We start from the raw sequence: 13,304 nt of genomic DNA, 5'->3' as shown, positions 1-13,304 counted from the left end.
GGTCGATCGAACATATATGACGCAGATCTGAAAAGCCGCTTTATCTCTACTTTTAACAACCAATTTACGACGGAAGTATGACAAGACCATTCTTCCGGACTAAAACAGAAACTAAGAAAACAAAATTGCATTGTTTGACGCTTTGCTGGCCAACCTGTCAGAAAGATCCAAAAAATAAACCAAAAATTCGGTGAAAATATTGAAATATTTTCGATACACTTTGGACAGTCAACATAAGCTACAGCAGAATTCAAGACAATTTAACAAATAAAGTTCGACGACAAAAAGACGAAACGAAGTTAAACGTAAATTTGATAGAGCAAGAGCGATAGATTGTCGCAAATACAAATGAAGGGGATAAGAAAGAGCCACAGTCTAAGACAATTAAAAAAAAAATGAACGAAGAAACGACTTACAGCTCGTCCACTCAATCTCTTTTGCGAAATGTGTGACAATAATGGCAGTTTCCCCCTTGAAAAGTGCTTATAGAATTGAACGTAAACCAAAATAAGAACACACTATAGTGATTGTTGTTTGTCTGAGTAATTCGCTTTTATAAACGACAACTTGTATACACAGATGTTTTAGCAATGCAAATGAACCACAGTAGCGGAAATTAGCGGAAGCGATTTGTGATGTTCACAAATTTTTTAATATTTACAGTTAGCAGACAGAATAAGCTGGGTATGTTTAATTTTTAAGACATAGTCTCCACAATATAGACGCATTCAGTCCACAGAGTAAAACATTTTTGGTATCCAAGGGCAACCGAAATATTAGTAGAGACTGGTTTGACGATGCCGGCAATGTTTAAAAGAGGAAAGTGAAAATTTAAGGTATATGCTAAGAGAAAACAAGAATGGTGAATAAAACCGGGAATATTCGACACAATGTTATTATTTAGACACTCCACCCGATAGGAAAAGAGCGGAAAAAAAATCAACAATCTTAATTCAAGTTATGAAAGTATTCATGCATTTCTGGCCCTTTAATGTCAATGACGCCACTCTGATAGTTATCAAAACTTTTGGATCGAATTCTAATCTTCAAGAATTATTCATTCAGAATTTTTTGGTCTTGAACTAAACAAAAACCGAGCAAAAGTTTTGGCGAAGGAATACGTAAAGGTCTAATTTCATCAAAACAAAACAAAACAAAAATGTAACTCAACGCACATCAGGAAAGGCAGGTAAAATCAAAGCAACCGAAAACCAACTGCAGTGAACTAAACGAAAATACCCGTCCGTTAAAAGCCAAGTATATTTGCTAGTTTTACAGAGTACAGATGCAAACGCTCAACTGGGAGACAAAGAATTCCCAGAAATCCAATCAATGTTATTGCCACAAAAGACTTTCAAAAATTCTCAATCTAGCTACATGTAAATGTAAACGAGACGAACTCTTTTGCCAAGTTGAATTAATTACACTGCGCAGATGGCAATTCTAAATTAGTCTGACAGTAATCAGTAGCCTAATCTGTTTTGCTGGGAAATATACACTACTCTCTTAGCACTGACCATCATCTGGCTAATAGAGTGGCACAATACGATTTTTATCATGCAATACGATGGAAGCAAAACACACCCAAAAAAAAATACCTCAAAAGAAAATTTTTCAAAAGAGCTTGAGTAAAAATTGATCTTCACTTAGTTTCTTCACGTTTTAGGTAATACCACGCAAAGTATAAAAGGTCACAGTATATAATGACTTGACTCCTTTAATTCAATGTCGCAGCCACAAAGGTACTTAGATGGACAATACTCTTACAAAACGCAGAGAGAAGGCATATCAGGTCCCGCGAGACAGATCACATACATAAAGATGTGCGGATGTGTTCTTTCATCGTGATCGCGATGGATAAAAAAAAAATTAACCGTTCGTGTCACGACATAATCACTGTCAATCGTGGAGTCAAGCTATCAACTTTAGATCAACGGTAAGTCTGTTAATCTGCGACTCACATCGGGCATCAACCCCTGCATAATAAGTCTATGACAAGGCTCTCCTCTTTTTCAAGCGACATGCGAATTATAAGCGACCTTAGGCCTTACCGTTCGAGTTAAAAATCGGGACCCAGTTCTTCAAAGGGCAGATAACGCCCCACAACAGATAAATCGCGACCCAGTAGATAAGTGTTGACGAAACGTGTTGCGCTATCCACCAGAGAGAGTTTTACCCAGATCCGTCAGTAGTAACCGAAAGTGAAGAGAATCTTAATTTTCTTAACAACATCGACACAAAGTATGCAAGTCGTAAGAAGAAAGAACATGATCGTAAGTCTTGATTGCTTAAAACGTTTAAGTGCTTAACGCAAGAGGAGTCTGCTTTTCAACACTCTTGAAACTACCTTACTTTTTCCAGTTTACTGAAAGCAGGGACCAAGTTAGTAGGTCAAAGTGTAACTTAGGGGCAAAAATTTCAGGTTTGAGGAAGCATTATTCAGCACTAACCTAAGCAGGTGGGGGGGGGGGGAGGGGGGGGAATCAGTAGTTGTTCTGTATGGAGGGCGGGCGATGTAACATGAGGTTATAAAGATCTTTACAAGGACCCCTTCACGTAGAGCATTTTGTCTTAGTATTAAAATCTCGTCGCCACTAACGACAAATTGACGCTAGGCGCCTGGATTAAAACAACAACAACAATAATATTAAGTCTCCGTTCTCGACTTAAAAAAATGTATGTGTAAGTCACACGGTTCTGTGGAGAAAATCGACAGAGCGGGGGAGTGGAGATAAGCGCAGGGCTGGAAAAGAGGCAGAGATAGAAATGCCTGAATGGGCACGTGCTTGTCACATTTCGACTCGGCAGCATGAAGCGTGCGCGTGAATGAATATGAGCTGGTGGTGTAAAATGTCAAAATCTACCAATCAGAGAATACACCAGAGGGCGACAATCCAAAAATTACGTGTTAAAAATAATGCTTACAGGTTGATTTGTCTTTTACTTTCCCGGAACGGCTGCCGATTCTTTGGCTAACCTCCTTTATCAAACTTCTCCACTGATCGAGAACCTGACGCAAGCTAGTTTCAAGATATGTACATGTTCGTTGTTATATTTAACATAAAAGTACCTTTTACAAAAGGGGTCCGAGAAGCCATTGGCATCCTTGGCAGGTAAGTTCCGTGCTTCCTTCAACTTGATATGTAATTTACCGCCGGATTTCTTCTTTTTCTTTTTGTCTTTAGACGACTCCTCCGGTCGTTCAAACATCAGTGACACCGTCAGATCTCCACAGTACGACATTAGGGACGGTTCTGGTCGCTATGGTTCAGGAAAAAAAAACAAAAGCAGCAAAGTCACATACCTGTACGATATGTCTACCGCAAGGTCATCCTCCAACACTTTTTGGCTGATTTAACAGTTGTAGACACTGTGAAACAGTGCCACTCCCTCTAACATAAGAGCCGTGTGGCCTACTGTCAAGGGACTGCACTTGCAATCTGAAGTCTTGTATTCTACTCCACGCCAAGTCGCGGGATGAATTTTTATTCACCCACTCTGAATAAGACTCCTCGTCAAATTCCCACCCGTTGAATTTTCAACAAGTTTCTATTACAATTACGGAATAAGTCATTCGTTTGACATCTTTGTTTATTAACGCTTATGATCACCACTTCTCCCCCGTGAATAGTATGACAGGAAAATAACGTTACTGGGACAGTACGTGCACTCAGACTGATCAGAAACAAATAGTTTTTCTTATCGTTAAGGCCACAGACAGAAAAAAAAAAGACATTTCTCAACTGGACAAAAAACTTTAAGATCGATGGGCTGCCATTGATTCATAAACTTTTATCTCGTTCTCCCAACTAGCCGAGTGGGTTATTGAGCCAGGAAACCGAGAGAGATAAAGCGAGTCCATTGTTTAGATGAACTTACTCTCTCTCGTAATGGATACCAGTTGGGTGACGGATCATCCCAGCTGAAGCCTGAGTCCTGATAAGTATCAAGAGGCAACATCACTTCCCCCAGGAAATCATTATGTCCAAACGTGTCGTGATTCCACAATGCAAGCCACAGGGTACGTGTCAACATCTCCTCAAATCCAATCTTAAACTATCATGAAGGGAATAAAAATCAAAAATAGATTAAGCTAAACATTGCATAGAGTTCTAAACAATACAGATTTAAAAAAAGGGCCTTGTTAGCTTGCTTTGTTAACATTAACCCTTTGACTCCAAGGAGTGACCACGACAGAATTTCTCCTTACAATATCAAGCAGACGAGTGGTGAGAATAAACAAAACTATCAATTGGGGGATAAGGTTTGATCCAATACCAAATTCTCCCAACTAACATCATAAAAATTGTACGTCAGACAGTAAAGAGAACCAATATCGGCGGTGAAAGGGTTATGAAAGGGTTAATAAATCGGAAAATGTACCATTACGTTATTTTTCCGTCTAATCCAAGTGGTCGTCGCCAATGACGTTACATAGGTGCTACAAAAAGTCTCTCACGCCCATATATATGGTATTTTCAAGTTATTCGATTGTGCACATAACCTGCTTGTGTGAATCTCCTTATCTTTGTTACTTCTGGGTTTATATTAATCTATCGCTTTTTAAGTTGGATACCTGAATAGGACCAGCAAAAACTTCTCACATATTTACCGTTAAAATTTCGTCGAAATCTGGATTCAATGTATTTTTTCTTGTCTTGGTCTTCTTTTTGCCTCCCTTAGTTTTATCAGGTAAAAGGTACACTTTAGCATACCTATGGACAGATGAAACTTATTTTGAAACTTCAAAGGAGAAAAATAAATCAAAAAAGTAAGCGGCCAAATCCTTGGTTACGAGACAGCAGTGAGTAATATAGGCTCAAGACACAAGGTTGATCTCTGCTCTTTGCCTTAGTCCTTGTCTAGATGAAAGATCTTTGGATTTAAATTTATATTAGTCCGCGTAAAGAACCAGTTGGAAGTTAGGAAAAATTCGGTAACATTTCGAGGCTAAACCTTGATGAATATACAAGGGGTTTCCTGTCTACCGCCGCCTGTAAGACCTCTTACCGCTGACTGACTAGCCTGCGCACAGGCTCTCTTGTTTGGGTTTTGCCTTACAGACCCTTTTCGGGCAAAGCCGCCTATCACATCATCGACAGCCGCTTATGGAAAAAAGTATTGTCCTTTAACATAAACAGTAGAACCTATCTAACTCGAACTCCCAAGGAAAACAAAAAAATGGATCGAGTTAGCGGGGATTCACGTTAACTGATAGTAAATGACTGAGAAAATGGAGTTGAGGGAAATCGGATCTTGTTCTAATTAGCGAGGTCCTAATGTACTTAAAAAAACGAAATGTGAAACATTTTTGTATCAGTTTTAGACACAGTTCAAACTTTAACGACTATGGAATTCTGAATGGGCTCCGAAAAAAAAAAAAAAAAGCTTCATTTCATATTTACTTACGGATCTGACCGTCCCCTCTTTGGGTCTGCTGCTGCGATATCTTTAGCTCTGTGAATCTGAATTTCCAGCTGCTGTTTGTGTTTGTTGTACTTCAATCCGAACAGCACCTCACCTGTGACTGTTACGTTGCCAAACCGACCCTCGCCTGCATCGCTGTAGTAACTTACTATACTCTCTCGACTGCCCTGTAAGGTAGAGAGAATTAGTATTCTCATGTGAACATGAGATCATCTGCTACGGTAAAAGCTAGGTAACACTCTGGAAACTTTTTTTGACAGTGAAAAACACGTGATTACAAAATCAATATAATATCAAGCAGACAAGTGATGAGAATGAAAAAAAGAATATCACTAAGGGGTTATCAGTTGACAATATACCAAATTCTCCACACTAGCATCATAAAAATTATACAGCAGACAGTAAGGAGAATTACTGCTGAGATCTTCGGAGTGAAAGGATTAAGATACAAGTATCCATGTAGTTTCACTAACCATAGCAAGAATGTTAAGCTGCTCTTGCAGTGTTTTCGTTTGTCCACCAGGGTGTTCTCGTTCATAACTTGCAAAAGCTTGATCAATGTCATCCTCCTGTGTGGGTGTCCTGTAACACTCTTCTGGCTCTACAACGTCATCAGGATCTGTGCATGTGATCTCAGGGTTGATAACAGTCACATCCCCAGGGTTGTCTGCATTAAAAAAACAAAAAACGTCCTTATATCGACCAGAGAATAGATGAAACATAAGAAATTGGGAATAAGTTAGTGATTAAGTCAGTCAGCCAGCCAGTCAGTAAGTTGGCCAGTCAGTCAGCCAGTCAGTTGGCCTGTCAGTCAGTAAGTTGGCCAGTCTGTTGGCCTGCCAGTCAGCCAGTCTGCCAGTCTGTCAGTAAGTTGGCCAGTCAGTCAGTAAATTGACCTGTCAGTCAGCCAGTCAATTATTAAGTCGGCCTGTCAGTCAGCCAGTCTGTCAGCAAGTTGGCCTGTCAGTCAGCCAGTCAGTCAGTCAGTAAGTCAGCCTGTCAGTCAGCGAGTCAGTCAGCCAGTAAATCGGCCAGCAGTCAGCACGTTGGTCAGTAAGTCAGCCACCCGGTCAGTCAGCAAGTCAGCTGGTCAGTCAGTCAAGCAGGTAATAAGTCAGCCTGTCAGAAAGTCAATCTGTCAGGCAGCTGGCCATCACATAGTCAGCCAGTCAGTTCTATCAGTCAGTAAGTCAGCCAGATATGAAGGACAGGGGTGAAAAGGTAGCCAGGTATCTAATAGGGACTCACAAATTACTACATAAAAAATTAATCACTACCTTAAAAATCTAAAATTGAAATAGTAGGATTTAATAATTCACCTATCAGTGAACCATTTAACCTGTCTTACATAGAAACAATCACTCATTCAGTTTATAATTCAATCAGTGAGTCCATCAATGAAACAATCAGCTAAACAGGTAGCATACAAGGCGCTATAACCATATTAACACAGATCTTGAAAAATAACAGGAAATGTTTTCTAAAATGCAACAGTAGCATTGGCCTCATAATTGATTCATGGTAACAACCATTTTACACAAGTTGACCAGATAAGTAGGTCTACCAAAGGCAGGAAAAATCATAAAAAACTTAAAAATGCATGACTTTACAAAGTAGTATTTCAGTCTTTTCCTAAGGGATGAAATGCTAGTAGAGATCATCATTGGTGCAGCCCAGCATGTTACTGTGGGTCTCATATTTAACACTTCTGCTGCTTAGTGTCTTAAAATAGCTATCAGTACTTTCAGCTTGGCACCAAAAGGTATTGTAAGTCACAGCATGTGAATACAATCAGCCCTCGGTATAAATTGTTCATGTTCCATTGAATGCACTGACAGTAAAATTATTTACTCATCAGAAGTTGCTTACCATCCTCATCGAGTTCTAACACAGGAGTTCTGGCTCCTTGCATCGGTGTGACATCTCCAGCATCCTCAAACACATCAGATGTGGAACCTGAACCCATCCCTTCACTTGCACCATAATCTGAGAGAGCAGGTGTCCCAGGTCCTGATTGTAGAGGAGTGGCAAGGGGAGTAAAAAATTCACTAGTGGTCTCTGAATCAGGTGAAGCTGATCTCACACTGAGGAACTTGTTCTGCAGATAGGTGTCTGATACTGGCTGGTCTATTCCACCCCACTCATGTGCTACCTCATGCCATGATGTTTTAATCTCAACAACAGCATCATCTTTGGACTGTTCACTATCAAGGGCAGGACTCTCTTCACCCCCATTGATGTTCCAATCATTCACTTTTTCTTCATAGTCCTGAGGTTTTTGCACATGGTATCCATTATAACTGAGGTCATCTTCCTTTACATCACTTCCAGTCATTTCTGGCTCATAGTGTTCTTGCAACTCATCTTCTTCTTCTTCATTCTCTCTGGTAGTACTGTCATCTTGCATTTTCATATTGTCAAAGACTGTCTCTTCTTGATTAGCAACTTCAACAACACCATTCTCCAGTATATTGACTGGTGAGCCTGTAATTAAAATCTTTCATTAAGATGGATGACTGCTTTCCATCATTACTTAAAGAGTCAGTGACTGATGACGTGCGGTGCATATTGAATGATATACTATCCAGTGACAGAGATTTTAAAATGTAGTATATGCAAGAAGATAATGGGTCAAAGGTGCTTGTGACAGATTTTCATTCAGTCTCATAAAGCACCTTGCCACATCAACAGAGAATTATTTTAATAGATTTCCTTAGGGGAATGAAAGGCATGTGAATGCAGACTTGGACATGATAAAAACAATGGCTATGGACTGAAAATTGGCCCAGATACATGCAGTCTGCTTTCCAAATTCTGATTCTGAAACTCCACAGAGCACTGGCACCACACTGCGTACACCTTCCACACACAGTACTGACATTGGTGAGCTGTCACCTGGTGAGATCAACATCTGCTACTCAACCATGTAGTTTACAGTACCCACAGTTTTTGAAGATGCAGCAGCATAAAAGGTGGGAATTGAATAAAGGAAAAACACACCACCAAGTAGAAGTGCAGCAATGAGATTCACAAGTTCCACAGCTTTATGTAATCACTAACAACAATGAAGAATGAATTAAGGTCTGATTGTATTATTTACTAATTATTCTTTTAAGTTCAAAAAAGCACTCACTGACAATTGAGTGGAATTAATCTTTGCTATATAGAGAATTTATAATTATTTAATATAAACAAAATTAAATTTAAATGATACCATTTGCAGGCTCAGTAACCTTGACAAGAGTGTAATACTTTTTCTTACCTCTTGGTGTAGAACTCTGAGATGATGATGACAAATTTTCTTGTTCATCTGTATCATTTTGATCCTCCTCTGGTTTCCATTGAACTCTGTTAGCCTTCACATATTGCCTGTAGTTTTGATTTACCTCTGCCAATTTCTTCCTTTCTTCCTCTTCTTCCAAATCTTTTTCTGGCAAACGTGACATGTGTACTGGGACAGGTCTATGAAGCTTACCATGATTATTAAGGTTCAATGAGATCACAGGAGGAGAGCCTGGGTCCTCTGACATAAACAACATACAAGAAAAATTGAATATCTTCAATATTACACAATCATGTTAAAAAATGAACAGGAAAACAATTGTTCACTAGTTGACACATCTAATGAAAGATGTTTTCTGTACTGTTCAATAATCATAAGATAATCACTCTGACTTTAAAAAATTGCATCTTTAACAGTTACCCAGCAATTGAGGAATAGGCATGGGAGACACTGGTAAAAGACAAAACCAAAACCAGATTTTTCTGGTTTCTATTTTACAATGCAAAAAGTAAAACTTTTGTTCAAAGTATGAATATCATTTGTTGTAAGCATTTTCCCCCAAGCACATTGAATTCTTATTTCCAGAAAACTGATACCATTTGTCATCAACCCTTAAGATACAGCAGTAACTTGTATTGTGTCAGAGTCTCCCTCTGTGAGAGTGCTGTGCAAGGAATGACAATTCTGGGAACAAGATTTTATAATTGTCTTTAAATCTTATGAATCAAACAATGGAAATGTATAGTAATTACCACTGAGTGACTGGGGTTGAGGTTTTGCCCTCCTAAAGGATGCACGCACCAATGCTGAGCCAAAAAGCCGTGGCCTATCCCCTTTTCTCTTCTCTTGCTCAAAAAACCATGCACCAGATTCAGCCCTTACTTCCCTAAAATATCAAACAGAAATTTGCCAAAATAGAGTAAATAAGAGAAAGTAATTTACTGAGCTGTTTTATTCATTCCACCACAAGGCACAAGTGAGTTAATTATTAAAATAAATACCTCACACAAACCAAGGTTGAGATCCACACTGTATGTTACAGACTATACGTTCTTTTTTTATTTTTTGCGCTTGGATTTATTGCCCAAGTAGGAAGAGCATGGGCCAGAAGAAAAACTGAAGTTCAGTAACTCACAGTACATACTGGGAAATGTGTTTAGTAAAATTTTATTATATCACTTGGTTTAAATAGAAGGGGAGGATTTCAATTCAAATAAACCTTTCAATTTAGCAGACCTTATAGTGAAATACAGCCTGCTAAATTGACCAATCATAGCAAACCTACTTACTGAGAGATTTAATTAATCGACAATATCCTCCTGAGATAGAAGATATCAGACAGTGCAAACCCCTTAAAAGAACTCCTAATTACAACAAATTCAGAGTTAATAGTTTTTTTTCTTTTTCAACAAGAAGTTATTATTATCACATTTCAGGATAAACAAACATTCAAATCAGCGTAAGAGTCACCATAGATACCATACATAAATGCTGGCTTGATTTTGCCTTGGACTTAAATCATGCAATAGCAATTTAATTGAAATGTAATTAACACACGACAAAGGTGAAAAACAATCCTTAAATAGAAGTTATGTCTCAAAGCAACAGGCTGGAATGCGGAATTCAACAAATAATTTTCCGTTGGACGTCATAATACAGAAAAATAATAAGTAAAACACCATCACGAATTTATCCGCGGTGATCTCTTTTTTCTCATTGATGTGATGAACTTTATCTTGTTCTTAATTTTGTGGTGACAGCCATATTTACAAACTAATTTAGCTTTTAGTGGCAAATTAAATATTCCCTTGAGATAACAAGGAAAGTTGATTTATTGACGGCGACCCGCTGGGTATAGATACTCGCTGACTATACCGATTGTGCTTGACTTATTAACATTAGTTACACCACAGGCGGCCCAAGCTCCAGTTGTGAGATGATCATCTTGCGCAATAACAGTCATGGCGGAATTATAAGAGTTTGTATGGGAATATTTACGACCGCTCTAAGGTATAAAATAATACGTCAAATTCTCTAAAAAAATACCTCACCTTACTTTCACAGCGTATCGCTTGTTATATGGCCGCTTACTTTGATGAAAAGAACGCATTTTAGCGAGTTGTCCATTTCGAGGTTTTCAACGTTCATAAGAAAAGCCCAAGGCTGAACACTCCATTTCCGAACGCCTGTTCCGAGAAGCGAAAAATCCAAGCTCAAAATGACCGGGCGCCCACAAATCCAACGCAGAATCCAAGCACATATACTGTAGTTTCATTCCAATTCACTAAAAACTCAATCTTCCCCGTGCAACCGACACTAAGTCGCAGTTTGCTTCAAAAATTTCCAGTTTAGAGGTTTCTAACAGCCCGCGGCCACATCAACCTTGACACACGACCGTTGAAAACCAGCTCGGTAACCCTACCTCCTTTTCAAACTGAGCTTTGCCGGGGACCATACCGTCAGTTATCGTCTATAAATTGTTTTAGAACCACGGGTCCCCTCAGTAGAAATCGATCAAGAGGCTATTGTTTCGATCGGCCAATCGAATTCGCCTCCGGAAATGTTTACAAATTCAAAATAATTTACAGGCATAGTTGCAAACCGCACAGCTGATCTCGTAAATCTCGATAATTTCCTTTCAATTTCAAAAAGAAAAAATGTCCTCGGTAAAAAATAGTCTATTCCACGGTTGCAGCAGGGACGTAATCAATTCGAACTCGTATCTGAAATGGAAATCGTGGTAAATATTGTTGCTGGATATCCGTGCGGACGAAACGAAATAACAGTTGTCTTGTTAGCAACATTAAACTAAGTATGTCCAGATAGAGCTAAATTGAATACTGGAACAAATCCTTCCAAGGTTTTCCTCTGACTCCGAAAATAATCATTGGCCGATTGGCCGATCGAAACAATAGCCTCTTGATCGATTTCTACTGAGGGGACCCGTGGTTCTAAAACAATTTATAGACGATAACTGACGGTATGGTCCCCGGCGAGGCTCAGTTCAAAAAGGAGGTAGGGTTACCGAGCTGGTTTTCAACGGTCGTGTGTCAAGGTTGATGTGGCCGCGGGCTGTTAGAAACCTCTAAACTGGAAATTTTTGAAGCAAACTGCGACTTAGTGTCGGTTGCACGGGGAAGATTGAGTTTTTAGTGAATTCTAATGAAACTACAGTATATGTGCTTGGATTCTGCGTTGGATTTGTGGGCGCCCGATCATTTTGAGCTTGGATTTTTCGCTTCTCGGATCAGGCGTTCGGAAATGGAGTGTTCAGCCTTGGGCTTTTCTTATGTACGTTGAAAACCTCGAAATAAACAACTCGCTTAAATGGGCTCTTTTCATCAAAGTAAGCGGTCAGATAACAAGCGACACACTGTGGAAGTAAGGTGAGGTCTTTTTTTTTTGAGAATTTGACGTATTTTTTATTCCTTAGAGCGGTCGTAAATATGCCCATACAAACTCTTATAATTCTGTCATGACTGTTATTGCGCAAGATGATCATCTCACAGCTGGAGCTTGGGCCGCCTGTGGTTACACGGGACCAATATCACCGACACATTTTCTGGTGGAGCGTCTTTCGGTATTATTTAAAAATGATTTGAACTTACGTCTGTTGATATACCTTAATCGCGAATAAGCATCATTTCTGAGAAATTTTAAGTGTTTAACAATGTATAGTGGAAGACCCCTAATTCCTTGTTGCCTATTATTGTCACTATTCAATACATCACCTGATCTTTGCACACAAAATACAAAGCCACGTAGTAGTAGTCATTTTTCGACATTCTTTACAAACTCGGCTTTCGCATTTTGGACATAGGGCTCCACTGTTCAAAATAAAACCAAGCGGTGCTCGACATCTTGCACAAACACGAGATGATTCGAGTTCCTCTTTACTCGCTCCCTTCTTCTTTATTTCATCGAGTTCATTCTTTAACACACTACAAGAAGTAACGGTTGGTGCCATATCAACAACAAAAAATAATCTTACAGCATTACAATGAATAACTCACGAGTGATATTGCGTGTATAAATGAAAATATTAGACAAGGATGAAAGTGTGCAGCCTGTGAGATGTAAACCAAACATTGATTTTACTAAAGTTTACCTTATACGACGTTTTTCTTGTTTTCGAAGTTCCTCGTCCTTGGCAAGTACTTGAAGAATGGCATCCCTTTCTGATTCAGTAAGGTAGTTTACGTCGATATAAATATCGTCCGACATAATTATTAATTAGGCAGCATAAACTGCACAAATGGAGCACCAAAATTTTGAACGCTCGCAAATATTAATGTGTTTGATCTTTGATTCATCAGTCTGGCAAAAGAGCAACACCTAAATTTTTGCGTATGCAGATGGAAAGCCTTCTTTCTTGCTTAATTTACATATTGCAAGCAACGATGCGTACAAATTGAAGGGAGGAAGTGTAAAAAATTTTAAAATAGCCACCAACCGCCAGCGTAGTGGTTTACGAATCTATTGTTTGAACCTTCATCAGATATGAAGTGTGCTATTTGCATAATTTATGCAACCATCCAAATAATTGGAGGGGATAGGTGGGAAGGGAAAATTTCGTTGTCCTTAATTTATTCGG

General features: G+C 39.0%; 1 protein-coding gene across 2 annotated transcripts in view; it reads right to left on the bottom strand.

Moving 5' to 3' along the window:
• The window catches only part of LOC113664323 (uncharacterized), a 29,525-nt gene extending 16,315 nt beyond the window's left edge, over nt 1-13,210 (bottom strand). For both annotated transcript variants that reach the window (XR_016188932.1, XM_027179919.2), the window contains exons 1-10: nt 12,819-13,210; nt 12,442-12,651; nt 9,463-9,596; nt 8,690-8,950; nt 7,297-7,911; nt 5,901-6,094; nt 5,410-5,594; nt 4,613-4,715; nt 3,880-4,056; nt 3,071-3,261 (exon numbers count right to left, since the gene is read on the bottom strand). Coding sequence is in view for 1 of the 2 variants with exons in the window: in XM_027179919.2 (XP_027035720.2) it covers nt 3,071-3,261; nt 3,880-4,056; nt 4,613-4,715; nt 5,410-5,594; nt 5,901-6,094; nt 7,297-7,911; nt 8,690-8,950; nt 9,463-9,596; nt 12,442-12,651; nt 12,819-12,934 (2,186 nt within the window). In the remaining variant the exon portion in view is untranslated. The remainder of the gene's footprint in view (nt 1-3,070; nt 3,262-3,879; nt 4,057-4,612; nt 4,716-5,409; nt 5,595-5,900; nt 6,095-7,296; nt 7,912-8,689; nt 8,951-9,462; nt 9,597-12,441; nt 12,652-12,818) is intronic.
• Between the last annotated feature and the right edge of the window lie 94 nt (nt 13,211-13,304).

Source organism: Pocillopora damicornis, chromosome 8, assembly GCF_964200805.1.
Source record: "Pocillopora damicornis chromosome 8, jaPocDami1.2, whole genome shotgun sequence".
NCBI classification, from domain to species: domain Eukaryota; kingdom Metazoa; phylum Cnidaria; class Anthozoa; order Scleractinia; family Pocilloporidae; genus Pocillopora; species Pocillopora damicornis.
This window is presented reverse-complemented; position numbering and strand designations above follow the sequence as displayed.